This window comes from Misgurnus anguillicaudatus, chromosome 15 (assembly GCF_027580225.2).
Source record: "Misgurnus anguillicaudatus chromosome 15, ASM2758022v2, whole genome shotgun sequence".
NCBI classification, from domain to species: Eukaryota; Metazoa; Chordata; class Actinopteri; order Cypriniformes; family Cobitidae; genus Misgurnus; species Misgurnus anguillicaudatus.
The window spans coordinates 23,162,803-23,179,659 of NC_073351.2; the positions used below are offsets into that span (position 1 = coordinate 23,162,803).

The window sequence follows — 16,857 nt, forward strand, 5'->3', positions numbered from 1 at the left end:
TTTCAACGCATGTTGCGTGTTTACTACTATTCAGAATAAATGACAGGCAATTATTTTTTTTCTAAATGAAACGACATTATTTAATGTAGCCTATGCATTTATAGCAGCTCCCAGCTTTCTGAGACAGGGTCAAAAACCAAGGTGCAACATTTGACAAACATTGTTTTAGTTTCTCTCTCAATGCCCATCTTGTAAAGCAATATATAAACTGATTACAACAACTATTAGTTATGAGCTAAGCAAATAGTCACAGGGAATACATAAGTATGAGGGTCATTCTACGGAAATGTCCATTTTTCTGTCCCTAGCCATTACAGAAATATTACACTTGAAAAACACTTTAGGGTTACATTTTTTTCCCTCAAAATTTTAAAATGAAACAATATGTTATTTGAACAATTACACCTTCTTGAGCCATCAATGTAGCAATATTAGATTTTTATTAATTAATTAGTATTCCAAGCACCACAGAAGTGCTCGTCCCCACAGCGATGTACAGAGGGAAAATGCTTTAGGCTATTTTGAGATCAAAAACAGTGTTTTCTTCCACTTAAAATACAATGTGTCCATAACTATCAAATATATGATGTAAATTACATTAAAAAACAAAATGCTAAATAAATATTATAAAATATATAATGAAAGTAGTGGTCCCCTGGAGTTGTGTCACTGGTGTTACCGTTTCACAAAAAAGCTCTTATTTTTAAATAAAAATTACACTGATGACATCACTTGACTTCCTTCTTTCACTTTCCCGGAGATCTATGAAGAGAAGCCCCTGGTAAGTCCACTGTCTCTTTTCAGTTATTATCAGAAATCTTTTCATTTATCTCATGATTTCATATGAAGCTTTTAGTTTAAGTCACTGGTATGACCACTTTTATTGTTTGGGAATTGCAAAAAAAAATAGAATACAAATGGATTAAATTACTTAATTTAGTGAGTATAAAATGATTGACAACATGTGGTTTGATACTTTGCAGCAGCAATTTAGTAAAAAGCAGTTTTCATGAAAATTGTCACAGGTGTTACTGTCACTGGTGTTACCTTCCTTATGGGTAACACCAGTGATTGGTGATTTGTTGTGTCACTGGTGTTACTCTGTTTTTTTCTTTCACATTAAATAAAATTTCACATGTGACTTGATAATTTTAAATGCATTGAATTCTGCTACACTTAAGAATTAAAGGAACAGTATGTAAGAAAATTACATCAATAAAATGGACCTGATATGTCATTAGACAAGAAATCATTTTCATTTCAAATACTTATATCACTCACAACAGTGGTCTGGCCAGGATATTGTCATTAAAAAAGTGGAGTTGCAGCCCTCAACTGATGTTTATGTTGTCATGTTGTGTATTGGCCACTAGAGTTCTCAACGTGTCGGGCCGGCCCGACAAACCAGACGGGACCCGCGGATTCGGGTCAAAAATATAAGCAAATGAGTCGGGTCGGGTAGATCCTCTGGCTTAATCTTTTCCGCTCAGTGAAAAAAATATTAATCATCACTGCTGTTCACCGTAAAGAAAGTCTGGTCTGGCTGCTGCGCGTGCATCACAGAGATGGACGGGGGATAGCAATAAGCTCCGGGGCGGATCAGCAACGGATCCAGATCGGAGCTGTCGGCTTCAGAGCGGATCCGTTGCAGATCTGCCCCAGAGCTTATTGCTATCACTGCGTGCACGCCTGTTGCCTGGGGAAAAAGAGTTGGAGAAAAGTAAACTTGCCGCAGGTGAATTCACCGTTGCTTGCTACAGGAGGAAAAGCCACTGGCTGGGTACATGTTTGCATTCTTTTTATTTATTATTTATATTAAAGGTTTATTGTTTTAGTTGTTTGTATTGTTAAAAGGCGTGAACATTAAAGGTTGATTTGAATTCCCGTCTGCTGGTCATGATAATAGCCTACGTCGGGTTCGAACAGATAATTCACGTTGATGTGTCGGGCTAGGGTCGGGTTGTAATTTTCAGGCCTGTTGAGAACTCTGCCACCAGTTGTGTGATTGCAGTACCAGTTTTGGCCACAAGTTTTGTGATTGCAATATCAGTTTTAGCCATAATCCTACATACGGTTCCTTGAAAGCTGAAAAAATCATAAATAATATTTCATAAACATCTTAAATATTGCTAAAGAAGTGAGGTAACACCAGTGACAAAAAATAGTGTATGCAGTCTTTAAGTTCAAGAGCACAAAAAATAAAAATCATTAAGCTGTCATTTGTGTGTACTCATAAAGTCAAAGAGTAATCTAATAATGTGGTCTAAGTTTAAAAGTTGGAAAAAGAAATCAATTTGAAGACATCTTGACATACCAAAAGTGGACGTTTCTGTAGAATGACACATGAACAATATAATATGGCTCATCCCAGTAAATGACGTTTTTTAGTTTCACCAACACACCCCAAAATGTAATCGGATGGTTCGGCATCCAACAGAGAAAAAACGAGAGCACCACAATTGTGATGGATTTGTTGACACGAACCCTGCGTTTTGGTTGTTGTTTAGACTTCTCTTGCCCAAAAATTTCAGCAGCATTAGATAGGACACTGAAATAATCAGCATGGGAAGATCAAAAGCAACCAGGATTTTTTGAATATGATAACAAACAACTTAAGCAAACAGAGTTTCTCCCTAGCCATGTTGGAGCGGTGACAACTGTTGCAACGACCCATAAGGCGCGCAAACCCATTTGACTGACCAGCACGGTGCTGGTGGACGGACCCGGGTATTAGTCACTGAAGCCACGGAGCAGTTGAGTGGCAGGGCACCTTTTCGCGATCACGTCAATGTCCTCAAGATTTCCAAATGTGACATGACTCTGATGGGCTTGGTTAAACACCTCGCGGCTGTTGAAAATGTCACCCATAATTAGCATCCACTGCGCGCGTTGACTCAATGATCTGGCGCGCTATGTCAATTTTCTGTTTCATTGAAGCCAGCGCGCTTGTGCTGGAATATCAAGAAGTGCACTGCTATTTAAAAACTAGTGCCTTGGTATAACCCGCCCATGCAATGCAAAAATTGGCTAGCTCGAATTATGACAGCTGAGGGTCGATTACTTTTGCGCATTACAAACAGTGCGCATCCGTGGTCTCTTATTTATAAAACTGTGCGTAGGATCCTTACTAAAAGTCTACGTACGCACTAAAGCCTAAAATGACAAATGTCAAAAATTATTAAGACGTATAAAACAATGTTTTCTTTATAAATCACAGATCCCCTGCAAGTGTGCGCACATAAATCAGATCCCACCCTGAAAGCCCATTCTCCCATCAAATTTTTCTTATAGAAGATCACACTTTATAAATGAGACCCCAGAAGTGCGGCTGGATCAATGTAACTTAAAGGAAAACACCACCGTTTTTCCATATTTTACTATGTTCTTACCTCAACTTAGATGAATTAATACATACCTATCTTTTTTTAATGCGTGCACTTTTAATCTTTGTACAGTGCCTTGTGAATGTGTTAGCATTTAGCCTAGCCCCATTCATTCTTATGGCTCCAAACAGGGATGAATTTAAAAGCTCCCAAACACTTCCAGGTTTTCCCTATTTAAAGACTGTTACATGAGTAGTTACACAAGTATGGTGGCACAAAATAAAACTTTTTTTGGAGCTATAGGAATGAATGGGGCTAGGCTAAATGCTAACACATTCAAGAAGCGCTGTAGTACAAAGATTAAAAGTGCATGCATTGAAAAAAAATAGGTATGTATTAATTCATCTAAGTTGAGGTAAGAACATAAAATTTTGAAAAACGGCGGTGTTTTCCTTTAACAGTGAAGCCAGGTATAGGCCGTTTACCAGGAGCATCTAAATTAGCATCCGAGTTAGCAACGCAAAGGTCACCATGGTTCAAAGCACATATTAATAAAATGTATATGCACTGCTTTTACCAAAAACCAGATGCATAAATTCCCTATTATCACTGTTGGTTTGTTTATCATAGAAAATAAACTGCATTTTATAACACGTATCAAACGAATCAAAATCCAGATAAGACAAATAGAAAAGATTGAATGCATTTGTTTTATTACAGCTAAACCGCTTTCTACATAAACAAGTAACATTCATTAGGTAAACAATGTATCCCAATTCAAATAATAAATTATTCATATAATATTTTATACAAACTGGTATTGGTTTCCTGTACATAATGATTTTCCATAGCGTACCATACAGTAAAAGAAGAACTTAAGGCAGAGAGTTCATACTTTCCAGTTAGTGGTACAACTATAATCGACTGTCTAGTGGTATACTTCAAAGACAAAACAGATATGATGATGCAGGGGGCACATGAAATGTATTATTTCAATGCAAAAACAGCCAAATTGGAGAAGCCAAATGTACAAAATAGTTTGTGACTTAAGTAACTCAGTGCAAAAGGATATATTTAAATTAAACACGCATTGATGCTTCAATCCAATTATGTTCATTTGAAACTCAGTTAAAGACTAAATGACTTGCAAACACCCATTAAGGAAGGTTAGTGGGCTGTCCTGCGTACTGGCTGCAATCTAGTCAATGTGATTAAAAGTATGTGCTTACTTTCATCAACATTAGACGACATCTTTTAATGGAGGAAGATAATTACTTAACCATTAGTATCCAATGCCTAGATAATGTGAAAACAGTCATCTGCTCTATCAAAGCCGTATCAAAATGGAGCCAGAGGATATTCACACTCGGCTAGCTTTTATCCTTTAAATGGTTTAATTTCAACAAATGTTGAATTTGACACAGCAATTAACATTGTGGAATTAATGCCTCAGGTGTCTCATATCGTACAAAAATATGAGAGAATGAGAGACAGGGACACAATTAGATACTTGTACAATGCGAAGCATGTGTTAAGAGCTCTCAAAATAATTATGAAGTAAATGCATGACAGTAATGCATGATCAAACAAATAGTAAAAATATAATATATAGATAAAATAAATAAATTCAGTTTTATACAGTCAAAAACAGACAGCACAGATAATGTTGCAATAAGGTCACCTTCCAAACGCACTTTGAAAACCTATAAAGCTAACTGGAGGGGGTCACAGATAATGCCTGTTATTGTTACCAATCACAGTCTGTTCCAATTTCAATTGCAGCTGATTGAGGCCTTTGATAGGGAACTAAAAACCTTGCAAAAAATATGACATTACACAGAAACAATCTGTTTTGCAATTACATTTAACAAATTAGGACTACATCTCAGTGTATGGAGCCAAAATATTTAAATAAAAATGCAAACTGTCAAATCCTCTTTGATTCTTATCACCTAAATCTGAATGATAATAATAGACATTTATGGTCATTGTAATTAAAAAAGTCAAAAAGCAGTGGTTTCAATGATACCCTATTCTAGATGATGATGATAATGTCCACCTAGTGCATCTGGGAATCTAAACTTTAGTAGCTGGACTTTAGTAACAGCTTTTAAAAGTGAAGCCACTTCACACTTAAACATGATTGACAGATACATAATTGCAATAAACCTTGGTATGGTGGTACGCAACATGATGCACCTCCTCGAGTTCCCCGTCTAAAATAATTATTTTTTACTTTCACATAAATATCTGCAACATAATTCTGATTATTCTTCAGGTAAAATCTGGAACCAACAGACCACTGAGGTATGCTATAGTGCCTGAACTTCTTTTCTAAACCGCACTTCATGATTAGTACAGACGAGCAATAAAGAACAAAAAACGATTGGAAAAATCATACAACAGCAAATAAGCAAGAAATCCGAGGACTGTTTCTTTAAATCCACCACTTGTATGCATAATGTGCGAAAGGATGAGAAAGAATGTGCGACTGGAATAGGATGTGACCTCCGTCAAGCATGTCGTGGCTAGATTCTGTGTTGGCATAAGGGAATGCTTCTGTACAGCATACATCCTACATAACTTAAAAGCAATAATAAATTACCTGCACATGATAATGGCATTAAATAATATGACATTCCCTCAAACAATGACTGAGGGCTGAAGTCTCATGACTAAACAGAAACAAAAAATGAAAATGACTGCCATTTCATTACTGTGACTGAAATAATCGAGGTGAAATAAAATAGTATAAAAGGTACAGAATAAGATAATCCAGAAACAACACACAGAGCAGTGAAAAATATCTTCAGTATCCATGAAGAAAATACCAACTGAAGTCACTCACTGGGTAGGCAGCGTCCTATTGTTTATATACAAAAGTAAAACTGAAAATAGATTTTTCTTCTCTGTACACAGCAATTTTATTCTTCTCTTTACAAAAGTCTTTGTTCTCTTTTTTTTCCGTCTCATTCATGTCTAAATCATGAGTGCACAAGCTTCTTCTTCATCCTCCTGCGGTTCGTGATAAAGGCTAGTCTGTGTGCCAAGCACCCCCTTGCGGTCAGTCCAGTGAAATGACATCTGGGATGGAGCCGTATATGACAGAGGCGGCGGCATCTGAACGTGAACGGGAGGCGTTGCTGTGAGCGTGGCTGTCTCGGAGGCTGCTGGAGGACACCAGACTGCTGCTGCTCCCACTGCTGCTGCCCCCGCTGCCGTTGGCAGGCACTAGCGAGCTGCTTGGCACCGTCCCCGACTGCTCCAGGAACAGCTGAGAGGAGCCGTAGGGCATGAAACGGTTTAGCAGCAGCTCGTGGTCTTCTGATGCGGGTGCGGAGGCTGATGCGGCGGCCGCAGCGGCCATGACCATGTTATAATGCTACAGAGAGAGAGAGATGAAAAACAACCACTTAAGACTACTGATAATGTTGATTTTTAATAACAGCTGTTTGTACTTTATTTTTATGTCTATTGTGACTCCCAGTCTACAAAAAATTTAACACGGACTAGGCCTTAGTTATATTAGGACATTTAAGTAGTTTTTACAAATATACCTTAAAAAAAACCAATACTGGTGTGCATCTTGTGACAAAACAATGGCACTGATATTTGTTAAGATACACTCACCTAAAGGATTATTAGGAACACCATACTAATACTGTGTTTGATCCACTTTCACCTTCAGAACTGCCTTAATTCTACGTGGCATTTATTCATCAAGGTGCTGAAAGCATTCTTTAGAAATGTTGGCACATATTGATAGGATAGCATCTTGCAATTGATGGAGATTTGTGGGATGCACATCCAGGGCACGAAGCTCCCGTTCCACCACATCCCAAAGATGCTCTATTGGGTTGAGATCTGGTGACTGTGGGGGCCATTTTAGTACAGTGAACTCATTGTCATGTTCAAGAAACCAATTTAAAATGATTCAAGCTTTGTGACATGGTGCAGTATCCTGCTGGAAGTAGCCATCAGAGGATGGGTACATGGTGGTCATAAAGGGATGGACATGGTCAGAAACAATTCTCAGGTAGGCTGTGGTATTTAAACGATGCCCAATTGACACTAAGGGGCCTAAAGTGTGTCAAGAAAACATCCCCCACACAATTATACCACCACCACCATGTTCTTATTCTGTTTACGCCAAATTCTGACTCTACCCTCTAAATGTCTCAACAGAAATCGAGACTCATCAGATCAGGCAACATTTTTCCAGTCTTCAACTGTCCAATTTTGGTAAGCTCGTGCAAATTGTAGCCTCTTTTTCCTATTTGTAGTGGAGATGAGTGGTACCCGGTGGGGTCTTCTGCCGTTGTAGCCCATCCGCCTCAAGGTTGTGCGTGTTGTGGCTTCACAAATGCTTTGCTGCATACCTCCGTTGTAACGAGTGGTTATTTCAGTCAAAGTTGCTCTTCTATCAGCTTGAATCAGTCGGCCCATTCATCCTCTGACCTCTAGCATCAACAAGGCATTTTCACCCACAGGACTGCCGCATACTGGATGTTTTTTTCCTTTTCACACCATTCTTTGTAAACCCTAGAAATGGTTGTGCGTGAAAATCCCAGTAACTGAGCAGATTGTGAAATACTCAGACAGGCCTGTCTTACACCAACAACCATGCCACGCTCAAAATTGCTTAAATCACCTTTCTTTCCCATTCTGACATACAGTTTGGAGTTCAGGATATGGTCTTGACCAGGACCACACCCCTAAATGCATTGAAGCAACTGCCATGTGATTGGTTGATTAGATAATTGCATTAATAAGAAATTGAACAGGTGTTCCTAATAATCCTTTAGGTGAGTGTATGTATATATAGTGCAAAATGTTTTTAAATGAAGGTTGCAAAAACATGCATTTTAGTCTGGGACTAGGATAATACCTGTCTGGAAACAGACACTGCTTGTGTTTATGCACAATGCTGCCCTCTAGCTGTTCTATAATGCTTTATAATGAGTTAACTTACCTGGTGATTGTCACCTTGTAAAAATGAGAAGAAATTCAAATCTGTAGATAAAACAGAGCTATGTTTAAAACAGGCAGATCATCAAACCTCAAAGATAAAACTGTTGGTTAATGTCATAGATATCAGTAGGACAGAATTAAGCAACTATGCCAAAGTTCAGTGTTACAGTTACAGTGAGGACCAGAAGTCTGAGACGACTACTAAAATGTTTCTATATTAAACATATTTATATATTTACATTCAAATAATCTGCATAAATTTGAGTGGAAAGACTAACCCCAAACAGAAACCTAAAATAAGTGAATATCAGATGACCACATATTTGAGTCTTAAACAAAAACATGTTGTGTTCTAGTAGCAGAATGATGCCGGTACCTGACAGGTCACTGGGTGTGTGGTAATAGTGACGGTAGTCCTGGATGAGAGGAGGAGGGGGAGGGATATAGTTTGGTTCCACTGCAGGCATGCTGGGCGCTCGTGCCAGTGGAGATGCCTGATGATGTAGATTTAACACTCTGTAGAAAAAAAACATACCTGTCTTATCTTATCACTTTCCAAAGATATGTGACATGTTTAGCTTTTTGTTTTTGAGTTGAATTTTAAGGGGTTAAAAATTATTTTAAAAGAAATTATTTGTTGGCAAATGCCATAAAGAATAAATTTTCACAACCCGTTCTTATATTTTAAGTGGAATTTAAAGTGTGAAAATCTGAAAGTACTTCCCCCGTACAAGTCAATGTCTAATTCCCTCAGCTATGTCTCGTTTCAAAAAGAAATGTTATACTGCATTACACACAATGATAACAAAACGTATAAATTAGAATGACTCCTCACTCCTTTGTTGACAGGCGGAGACGTCGGTGATAAAGATGGACATGCTCTTTTAGGTGGAGGTTCGTCATTATCATTTTCATCATCATCATCCTCCTCCTCCGAGGAGCTGTCCAGTGTCAGGTCAATCACCTCGACCTTCTTACTGCTGCCACCATGGGACGAACTGTTTCTGTGTTCTGACAGAACCGACCGACAAGAATCTGTAAGAGAAGATTATACAACATTAATGCAGTGACAAATGGTAAAATATTCAAATAACATTTTTCGTAATTATACCATCAATCCCGTTTGACGAGGCTGACACTTCCTGTACCACCTTCTTGGATCTCATGGGAGACCAGTTGCCATCTTCCTTAAACTGAATCTCATCACAGTCCACACAACTGCTCAGAATCTCCATGAACAACCTAACAAGGAAAATTCCCAGAACTTGCAAACAGGCATATGCTCACTTATTTATAATACAAGTGGACACCAATAAATTACATGAGGGTAAAAGTAAAAGCAGTGCTGACCCATCAATGATGAGGTGCTCATATGGGGCTTTCTTGTCACAGACTGGACACACCCAGGTGGGCTTCTTTTCATTCATTTGGATATAAAGCGTAGCATCAAAGCACTGGAGGTGCGAGCAGGTCAGTGATCGGCAGGGAATCGTCAAACGCATTTTTCCAAGCTACACATAAGCAAACACACAATATTAGCATACTTTATATGCAATTTGCTGACTTCTTGGTTAAAGGATTAGTCCATTTTCCTAAAAAAAATCCAGATAATTTACTTACCACCATGTCATCCAAAATGTTGATGTCTTTTTTTGTTCAGTCGAAAAGACTGATGAAAACATTCCAGGATTTTTCTCATTTTAATGGACTTTAACGGACCCCAACACGTAACAGTTTTAATGCAGTTTAAAATTGCAGTTTCAACAGAGTTTCAAAGGACTCTAAACAATCCCAAATGAGGCATAAGGGTCTTGTCTAGCGAAACGATTGTCATTTTTGACAAGAAAAAAAATGCATTTTTGGACTAAAACTTCTCGTCTATCTCCGGTCCTGTGGCGCACCAGCGCGACCTCACATAATTGTGTAATGCCGTGGAAAGGTCACATGTTACATATATGAAATGCACATTTGCGCACCATTTTAAACAATAAACTGACACAAAGACATTAATAAGTATCATTCGACACATAAACACGTCGGAACGGTCCTCTTTCTCCACACTTGTTTAAAGTGCATATTTTTTATTTTTCTTGTCAAAAATGACAATCGTTTCACAAGAAAAGACCTTATGCCTCGTTTGGGATCGTTTAGAGTGCTTTGAAGCTGCGTTGAAACTGCAATTTAAAACTGCATTAAAACTTTTACGTGTTGGGGTCCATTAAAGTCCATTAAAATGAGAAAAATCCTGGAATATTTTCCTCAAAAAACATATTTTTTTCTCGACTGAAAAAAGAAAGACATCAAGATTTTGGATGACATGATGGCGAGTAAATTATCTGGATTTTTTTTTCTTTCAGAAAATTGACTAATCCTTTAAGCTGTATGATGATTCTACTTTATAATGAAATATCTGATTTTTGCTGGATCAATGTCTGTTCCATGTCAAATTACTAATTAACCATGAATGCAATATGGAAATCCTTTTGTAAAGACAAAAAAATGAATGTCTATCAGGAGCCCTGTGGACATAACAATGACTTCATTCAGGGTCCATTACATACTGGACAGAGCAGGGAGACTCGCAGGCTGGTGGTGGCGATCTCACTGTCAGGATCAGCGGTGAGCTTCTCTTTAACTGAGGGAAAAAGCACAGGACATATAACCAATCATATTATTAGCCATTTCACAGACTAAGAATCACTTGAGGCCTTCCTGTGGCTCAACTGGTGCCAGCAATGTCAAAGTCATAGATTTAAATCCCAAAGAAAAGAAAACATGTTTAAATTTTAAAGCCTAAATACCCTGCAAGTCACTTAAGATTAAAGTATCTGTCATGTGCATAAGTATAATGCAATGTATTGCACCTTCCCCTATTTGCAAGCCCACCCTCATTATGTTATTTACAAGAAGTTATTTGCAATAAAGATGTTTCCATGACAGTAAATATCTGTGATCTCCACATATTCTTCAAAAAATATATTTAGCTAAGAAAACACCACTTATTTACATATTATAAGCAGAATGTAAACTTACTGAGCGCTCTAGAGTGGTCTGGGTTTCTGATGCCTTTTGCCCGTAGTCTCTGTAGCAAAACTGAGGAGGACTGCTGTCGGACGAGGTACACTGCCATGGAGTAACTCTGTATGTATAGACAACACAGTGTTTATTTTAAGCACTATGATGGTGCACCAAAAAGCATTCCTAAATTTACAGGTTTACAGACATAACATTTTATTACCCTTCCGATTTCTGACGTCCATGATACAACAATGGTGTTGGGAACTGTTGTAGACAACCTGACCAGGGAGGTAATGTTGATGGGTCTGCTCGGTCGCTTTGGCTCCACCCCATTTTTGGTGGGAGGAAGATAACCCTAAAGACATCCAACAAAACTAAGTTAAATTGAAAAACATTCTTAAAATATTAAGATTTCTTAAAATAATTGTTAATAAAATATGTGACACTGGACCACAAAACCAGCTGTAAGTCGCATAGGTATATTTGTACAAAAAGGAAAAATACATTGCATGGGTTAAAAATATCAATTTTTCCTTTATGTCAAAAATCATAAGTATATTATGTAAAGATCATGTGCCATAAAAATTATTTGTAAATTTCCTTTCGTAAATATATCAAAACTTTATTTTTGTGAGTTAATGCAGCAAAACCCGCAACCAAAATTGGCCTGAAACTCGCATACAAACTACTTGTTGCCATCTGCTCTTTGGGGATTTCCCATATAAGTTTGGTTTTTATGTAAAAACTTCCTATTCAGTCCACAATGTCACTGTAAGCCAGTAGAGAGCGCTGAACCTTTTCATTAGTAATATGCCTTGCTAAGGACTTCATTTGGACTTTGAACTTTAAATGCAATATAAATATTTAGATTTTTGTACCCTCAGATTTCAGTTTTTCAAATTGTTGTCAAATATTGTCCTAACAAACCATACATCAATGGAATGCTTATTTACATGATGTATAAATCTCGATTCAAAAAAAATTTACCCTTACAACTGGTTGTGTGGTCCAGGGTCACACTGTATACAACTCGTAATTTTATAGTCCTTAAAGACACATAATATACGCGACCCTTTCTCTTTGTTTTTGGCTGTAGAATAAAATGAGCTTGCTGATGTGCGACTAAAAAAAAATCCAGACTCACAGGGAGGTTACAGGGTTTTCCATTCACTTTAACACAAAGGTTGGGTGGGAAATGGTCTTCCTGAGGACAACTTGTTTCAGATAAGCAAAACCTGAAAAATACGCATTGAGATTCTGTTAGGAATGTGTGGGAAAGACTTCCAAGACTCTCTCAGCAAGCAAAACAAAAGAAAGCTCTTCAGATGGAGGCATGAAACTACAAACAGCTAAATAAAATACACAATATTCAATGGCATGCACAGCGTTTACAAAGAATGCTTTATTTTAAATTATAAGATACTGAGATAATACAAAACAATAACAAATAGTTGCACCACTGGTTTTAGTTATTTAGCTCAAACTGAGTTTTGTAAAACTTTTGAGAAAATGATTGTCTTATCATACCTTAGCTGTACTTGCACGCTGAAGTCACATTTGGTCCCAGAGATGTCCCTAGGGAGACAAGAGGGTGGGAGAAAAGGAATGTGTGATAGAGAGCGTAGGAGAGAAAAGCATACCAAACATGTTACCGGACCGCTTGGAAACGTTTGATAATCTCTAGTGTATTCAGCTCAAGAGAAATATTGCTAATAAGGCAAGATTAACCATTTAGCAGCTGTTTTTAATTTAGGGGCTTCATGGACCTGATGTTGAAAATGGCTAGGGTTACATATTTATTCTAAGCTCGAAATGAGTTAGGACCTTTTCAAACACTTGAAGCACGTTAGACCATCAAACAATGTCATTTAATATCCCTCCCCTGCACTTACATTGAACTGCTGATCTGTTGAACTTGCTGAGGCGTGAGCGCAAAAGCAAAACACGTTTCCTGAAACCTCTGACTGCTGTCTGAGGCTGTAAAAGAGAAGACAATTGTGGAAAAATTAGAGCATCACACTGTCAATTAAAGCAAATAAAATGTGAAAACGTTACAAGATTTTAATAAGTGTCAATGGTCTACTTAGTTTGAAGACTAGCTTAAAGTCAAATAAAAAAAAAATAAAAAGCTTTTAACTCTTTCGCCGCCAGCGTTTTTTTAAAAAGTTTCCAGCCAGCGCCAGCATTTTTCATGATTTTCACAAAATTTTAATGCCTTCTTTAAAGGTGCAGTGTGTACATTTTAGCGGCATCTAATGGTGAGGTTGCAAATTGCAACCAACGGCTCAGTCCACTGCTCATCCCTTGCTTTTGAAACACATAGAGAAGCTACGGTAGCCGCCACTGTACAAACATGTCATCGTCGAAGACAACTTAGTTAAAAATTTGTCCGTTAAGGGCTTCTGTAGAAAAATGGTGGCACAAAATTGCGACTTCCATGTAAGGGGACCCTCTGTGTATGTAGATAAAAACTTCTCATTCCAAGGTAATAAACACATAACGATTCATTATGAAAGGTCTTTATACATCCCTGATAATATAGTTTTGTATATTATTTTGCATTTCTGTCAAAAGATCCTTCTAAAAATGACACACTGCACCTTTAAATATATAAAAACATACAATATATCAAATAAAAGAAAAGATCCTCAGTTTTCATCCTACCTTCACTAGTTCTCTTTTTATGACCTCTCAAATATGGGTACGTTTCTTCAAAAACACCACATTTTGAGCAAAAAGCTGAGATAATTCCATTTTTGTGAAGGACTTTGATAGAGATCAGATTCAGAGCTATCTTCAAAACATACATGGACATGCAGCTGCTTGCCGTGGGGCGATACTTACGGGTTTTATAAGTTGCGGAAGTGCAGTAGAGTTCGATAATAGCGGTATTGCGGAAAGCCGGAAAAACTCATCTTTGGCAGGAAGCGTTTTCTCTTAATTGATGAGATAACTTGTCAATGGCAGCAAAAGAGTTAACTCTTTCGCCGCCAATTAAGAGAAAACGCTTCCCCGCCAATGACGAGATTTTCCGTCTTTCCGCAATACCGCTATTATCCACTTCCGCAACTTATACACCCCGGAAGTAGCGCCTCACGTGAAAGAGAAAGAACTCCGTGTATGTTTTAAAGATCGCTCTGCATCTGATCTCTATCAAAAGTCCTTCGCAAAAATGGAATTATTTTAGCTTTTTGCTCAAAATTGGGTGTTTTTGAAGAAACCTACCAATGTTTGAGAGGTGATTACAAGAGAACTAATGAAGGTAGGATGAAACGTTTTTTTTTGTTTGAAAGCAGAGGGTCTGTTCTTTCATCTGATATATTGTTTGTTTATATATTTAAAGAAGAACATTTTCTGGAAGGCACTAAACTTTTGTGAAAATCATGAAAAATGCTGGCGCTGGCTGGCAACTTTTTTTAAAAAACGCTGGCGGGGAAAGAGTTAATGACTAAATGAAAACTAAATGAAATGCATGAATTCAAAAAAAGAAAAAAATTTAAAATAACGTCAAACTAAGACTAAGACTAAGCAATACTTCTAGTGCAGGGATGGGCAACTTCGGTCCTGAAGTTTCTAGTATGCCTAGTAAGACCTTAATTGGCTGCTTCAGGTGTGTTTAATTAAGGTTGGAGCTAAACTCTGCAGGACACCGGCCCTCCAGGACCGAAGTTGCCCATCCCTGTTCTAGTATGAATGCAACGGTTAGTCCCGCCTTCTAGATAAAAAACAATCATCAATTAATAAAGACTGACCTTTCTCAGAGAATAAGGTTCTATGCAAACTCACGTGAGGCACTTGCCAATATGTGCAATGCACAGCAGCTTTGACGCGACCTCAAAAATAGGCTTTTTTGTGCAATTTAAGCTTGAGAAGCAAAAGTTATGTTACAGCTGATGTCATGTTTAATTGTTGGTCAGAAACATGTAGTTTAATTGTGCTTTAAGCATGTAATTTTAGAGATATCTATCTTTACCTATTCAAGTAGACAGAACTGAAATAACTGCGACTTCCCTAAAGGGACTTATGGCGCTTTTCCATTGCATAGTACCCCACGGTTTGGTTTAGTTTGGGTCGGGTCAGTTTACTTTTGGGAGCTTTTCCATTAGGTGCAGTACGTGGTACCCGATACTTTTTTTCGTACCACCTCGGTTGGGGTTCCAAGCGACCCGAGCTGATACCAAACGTGACGCGAAAACACTGTAGATCACTGATTGGTCTGAAAGAAACGTCACTATCAGCGTCATTGCTAGAATGTAAATTAGCTTTACCTGTGCTAGGCTAGCTTGCGCTGTCTGGAGCAAACATGTTGTCATCTGTGCTCTGCTATAAGTTCCAAAACTCCCTTTTAGCGATAAAAAACATCCACATGTTGAGAATCAGGGACACCTTAACAGTTTTTTCCAGACTTGCAGTTTGTGGCGGAACATTCGCGACGAGCACGTCAGCATTATGTGCTTAAATGCAACTTCAGTGAGGCTCAGCGGAGCGCCGTCAGCTGACGCCGCGGGTGTTTGAACAGAAACTGTCATGTGAGACAGAGGTAGTGATAAACGCGATGTGCAAACATCTATTTGTGGTGGCCAATTTTAATTTTGTGGCGGACTGAGAAATAAATAAATAAATGGGAATGTAGAACAACGCTCTCCTCTCACTTGTATGATGTCACAGCCGTATGCAGTGCAAATATAACGACACGCCTATAATCCCTCCCACTGCGAAGTGATACTAAACTCAATGGAAAAGCTAATCACGCCAAAGTGAGGTGAGCTGACCCGACCCAAACTAAACTAAACCGTGGGGTACTATGCAATGGAAAAGCGCCATTGACACTGTAAAACAAATCCAACAAAGCTTATTTTTCTTTTCTTTTTAACTCCATGCCAGCTTCTATGGCCATGTTTATTGAGAGAAGTCAGGTTTTATTATACAGGATAACCCTAAAAAACTTGTTTAAAATGAATTCTTTCTTTCTTTCTTTATTATTCATATGCCATTCCAACATTGATGGCTATATTCATGGCGAGAACTGGTTAATCCATACACAAGTTGATCCACATGTTGGGGGAGTGGGAATTTGGTTTTTCCAACTCACCTAACTTGCATGTTTTTGGCCTGTGGAAGGAAACCAGAGCACCCACGTAAACCACGTGAGTAAACCCACGGTGACACGAGAACATGCAAACTCTACATAAAAAGGCCACCTGACCTAGCCAGAGCTCGAAACAGGTACCTTTTGCTATAAGGCAACAGCGCTACTCAAGCCACTGTGCCACCCATTTATTTAGTCTAAAAACTGTAAAACTACATTTGGATTGACTTGGTAAAAGCTTTTTTTCAAAAGTATTGACAAAATTTAACAGGCTTCTTACAGGAGTAGCAGTAATACAATCCATGTTTAAAAGATAGTGGATTCTTCTGACAAGACGAATGTTTTTCTCTTGAGAGTAAAAATTTATGTGCGGCTTTTTTAAGTGTAGTTTATTTAAGTTCAAAGTCAAACAGAGCCCAAAATAACTCAACGTTACATAATCCAATCTCCTTAAAA

The 16,857-nt window shown here is 38.0% G+C and overlaps 2 protein-coding genes across 2 annotated transcripts in view; both read right to left on the bottom strand.

Annotated features, from left to right (window-relative positions):
• Nucleotides 1-4,574, bottom strand: rxfp3.3a3 (relaxin family peptide receptor 3.3a3). The gene is given in 8 exon segments (XM_073853940.1): nucleotides 1-229; nucleotides 231-278; nucleotides 2,344-2,498; nucleotides 2,501-2,611; nucleotides 2,614-2,634; nucleotides 2,637-2,678; nucleotides 2,681-2,770; nucleotides 4,553-4,574. Coding segments are annotated over 8 exon segments (642 nt in total). The 3' UTR covers nucleotides 1-76.
• pias1b (protein inhibitor of activated STAT, 1b) overlaps nucleotides 4,015-16,857 on the bottom strand; it is a 24,902-nt gene continuing 12,059 nt past the window's right edge. The window contains exons 3-14 of the mRNA XM_073853608.1: nucleotides 13,205-13,289; nucleotides 12,840-12,887; nucleotides 12,457-12,547; nucleotides 11,533-11,667; nucleotides 11,328-11,433; nucleotides 10,856-10,929; nucleotides 9,645-9,805; nucleotides 9,406-9,536; nucleotides 9,127-9,329; nucleotides 8,671-8,806; nucleotides 8,296-8,336; nucleotides 4,015-6,705 (exon numbers count right to left, since the gene is read on the bottom strand). Of these exons, the coding sequence (XP_073709709.1) occupies nucleotides 6,388-6,705; nucleotides 8,296-8,336; nucleotides 8,671-8,806; nucleotides 9,127-9,329; nucleotides 9,406-9,536; nucleotides 9,645-9,805; nucleotides 10,856-10,929; nucleotides 11,328-11,433; nucleotides 11,533-11,667; nucleotides 12,457-12,547; nucleotides 12,840-12,887; nucleotides 13,205-13,289 (1,529 nt within the window). The 3' untranslated portion in view covers nucleotides 4,015-6,387. The remainder of the gene's footprint in view (nucleotides 6,706-8,295; nucleotides 8,337-8,670; nucleotides 8,807-9,126; nucleotides 9,330-9,405; nucleotides 9,537-9,644; nucleotides 9,806-10,855; nucleotides 10,930-11,327; nucleotides 11,434-11,532; nucleotides 11,668-12,456; nucleotides 12,548-12,839; nucleotides 12,888-13,204; nucleotides 13,290-16,857) is intronic.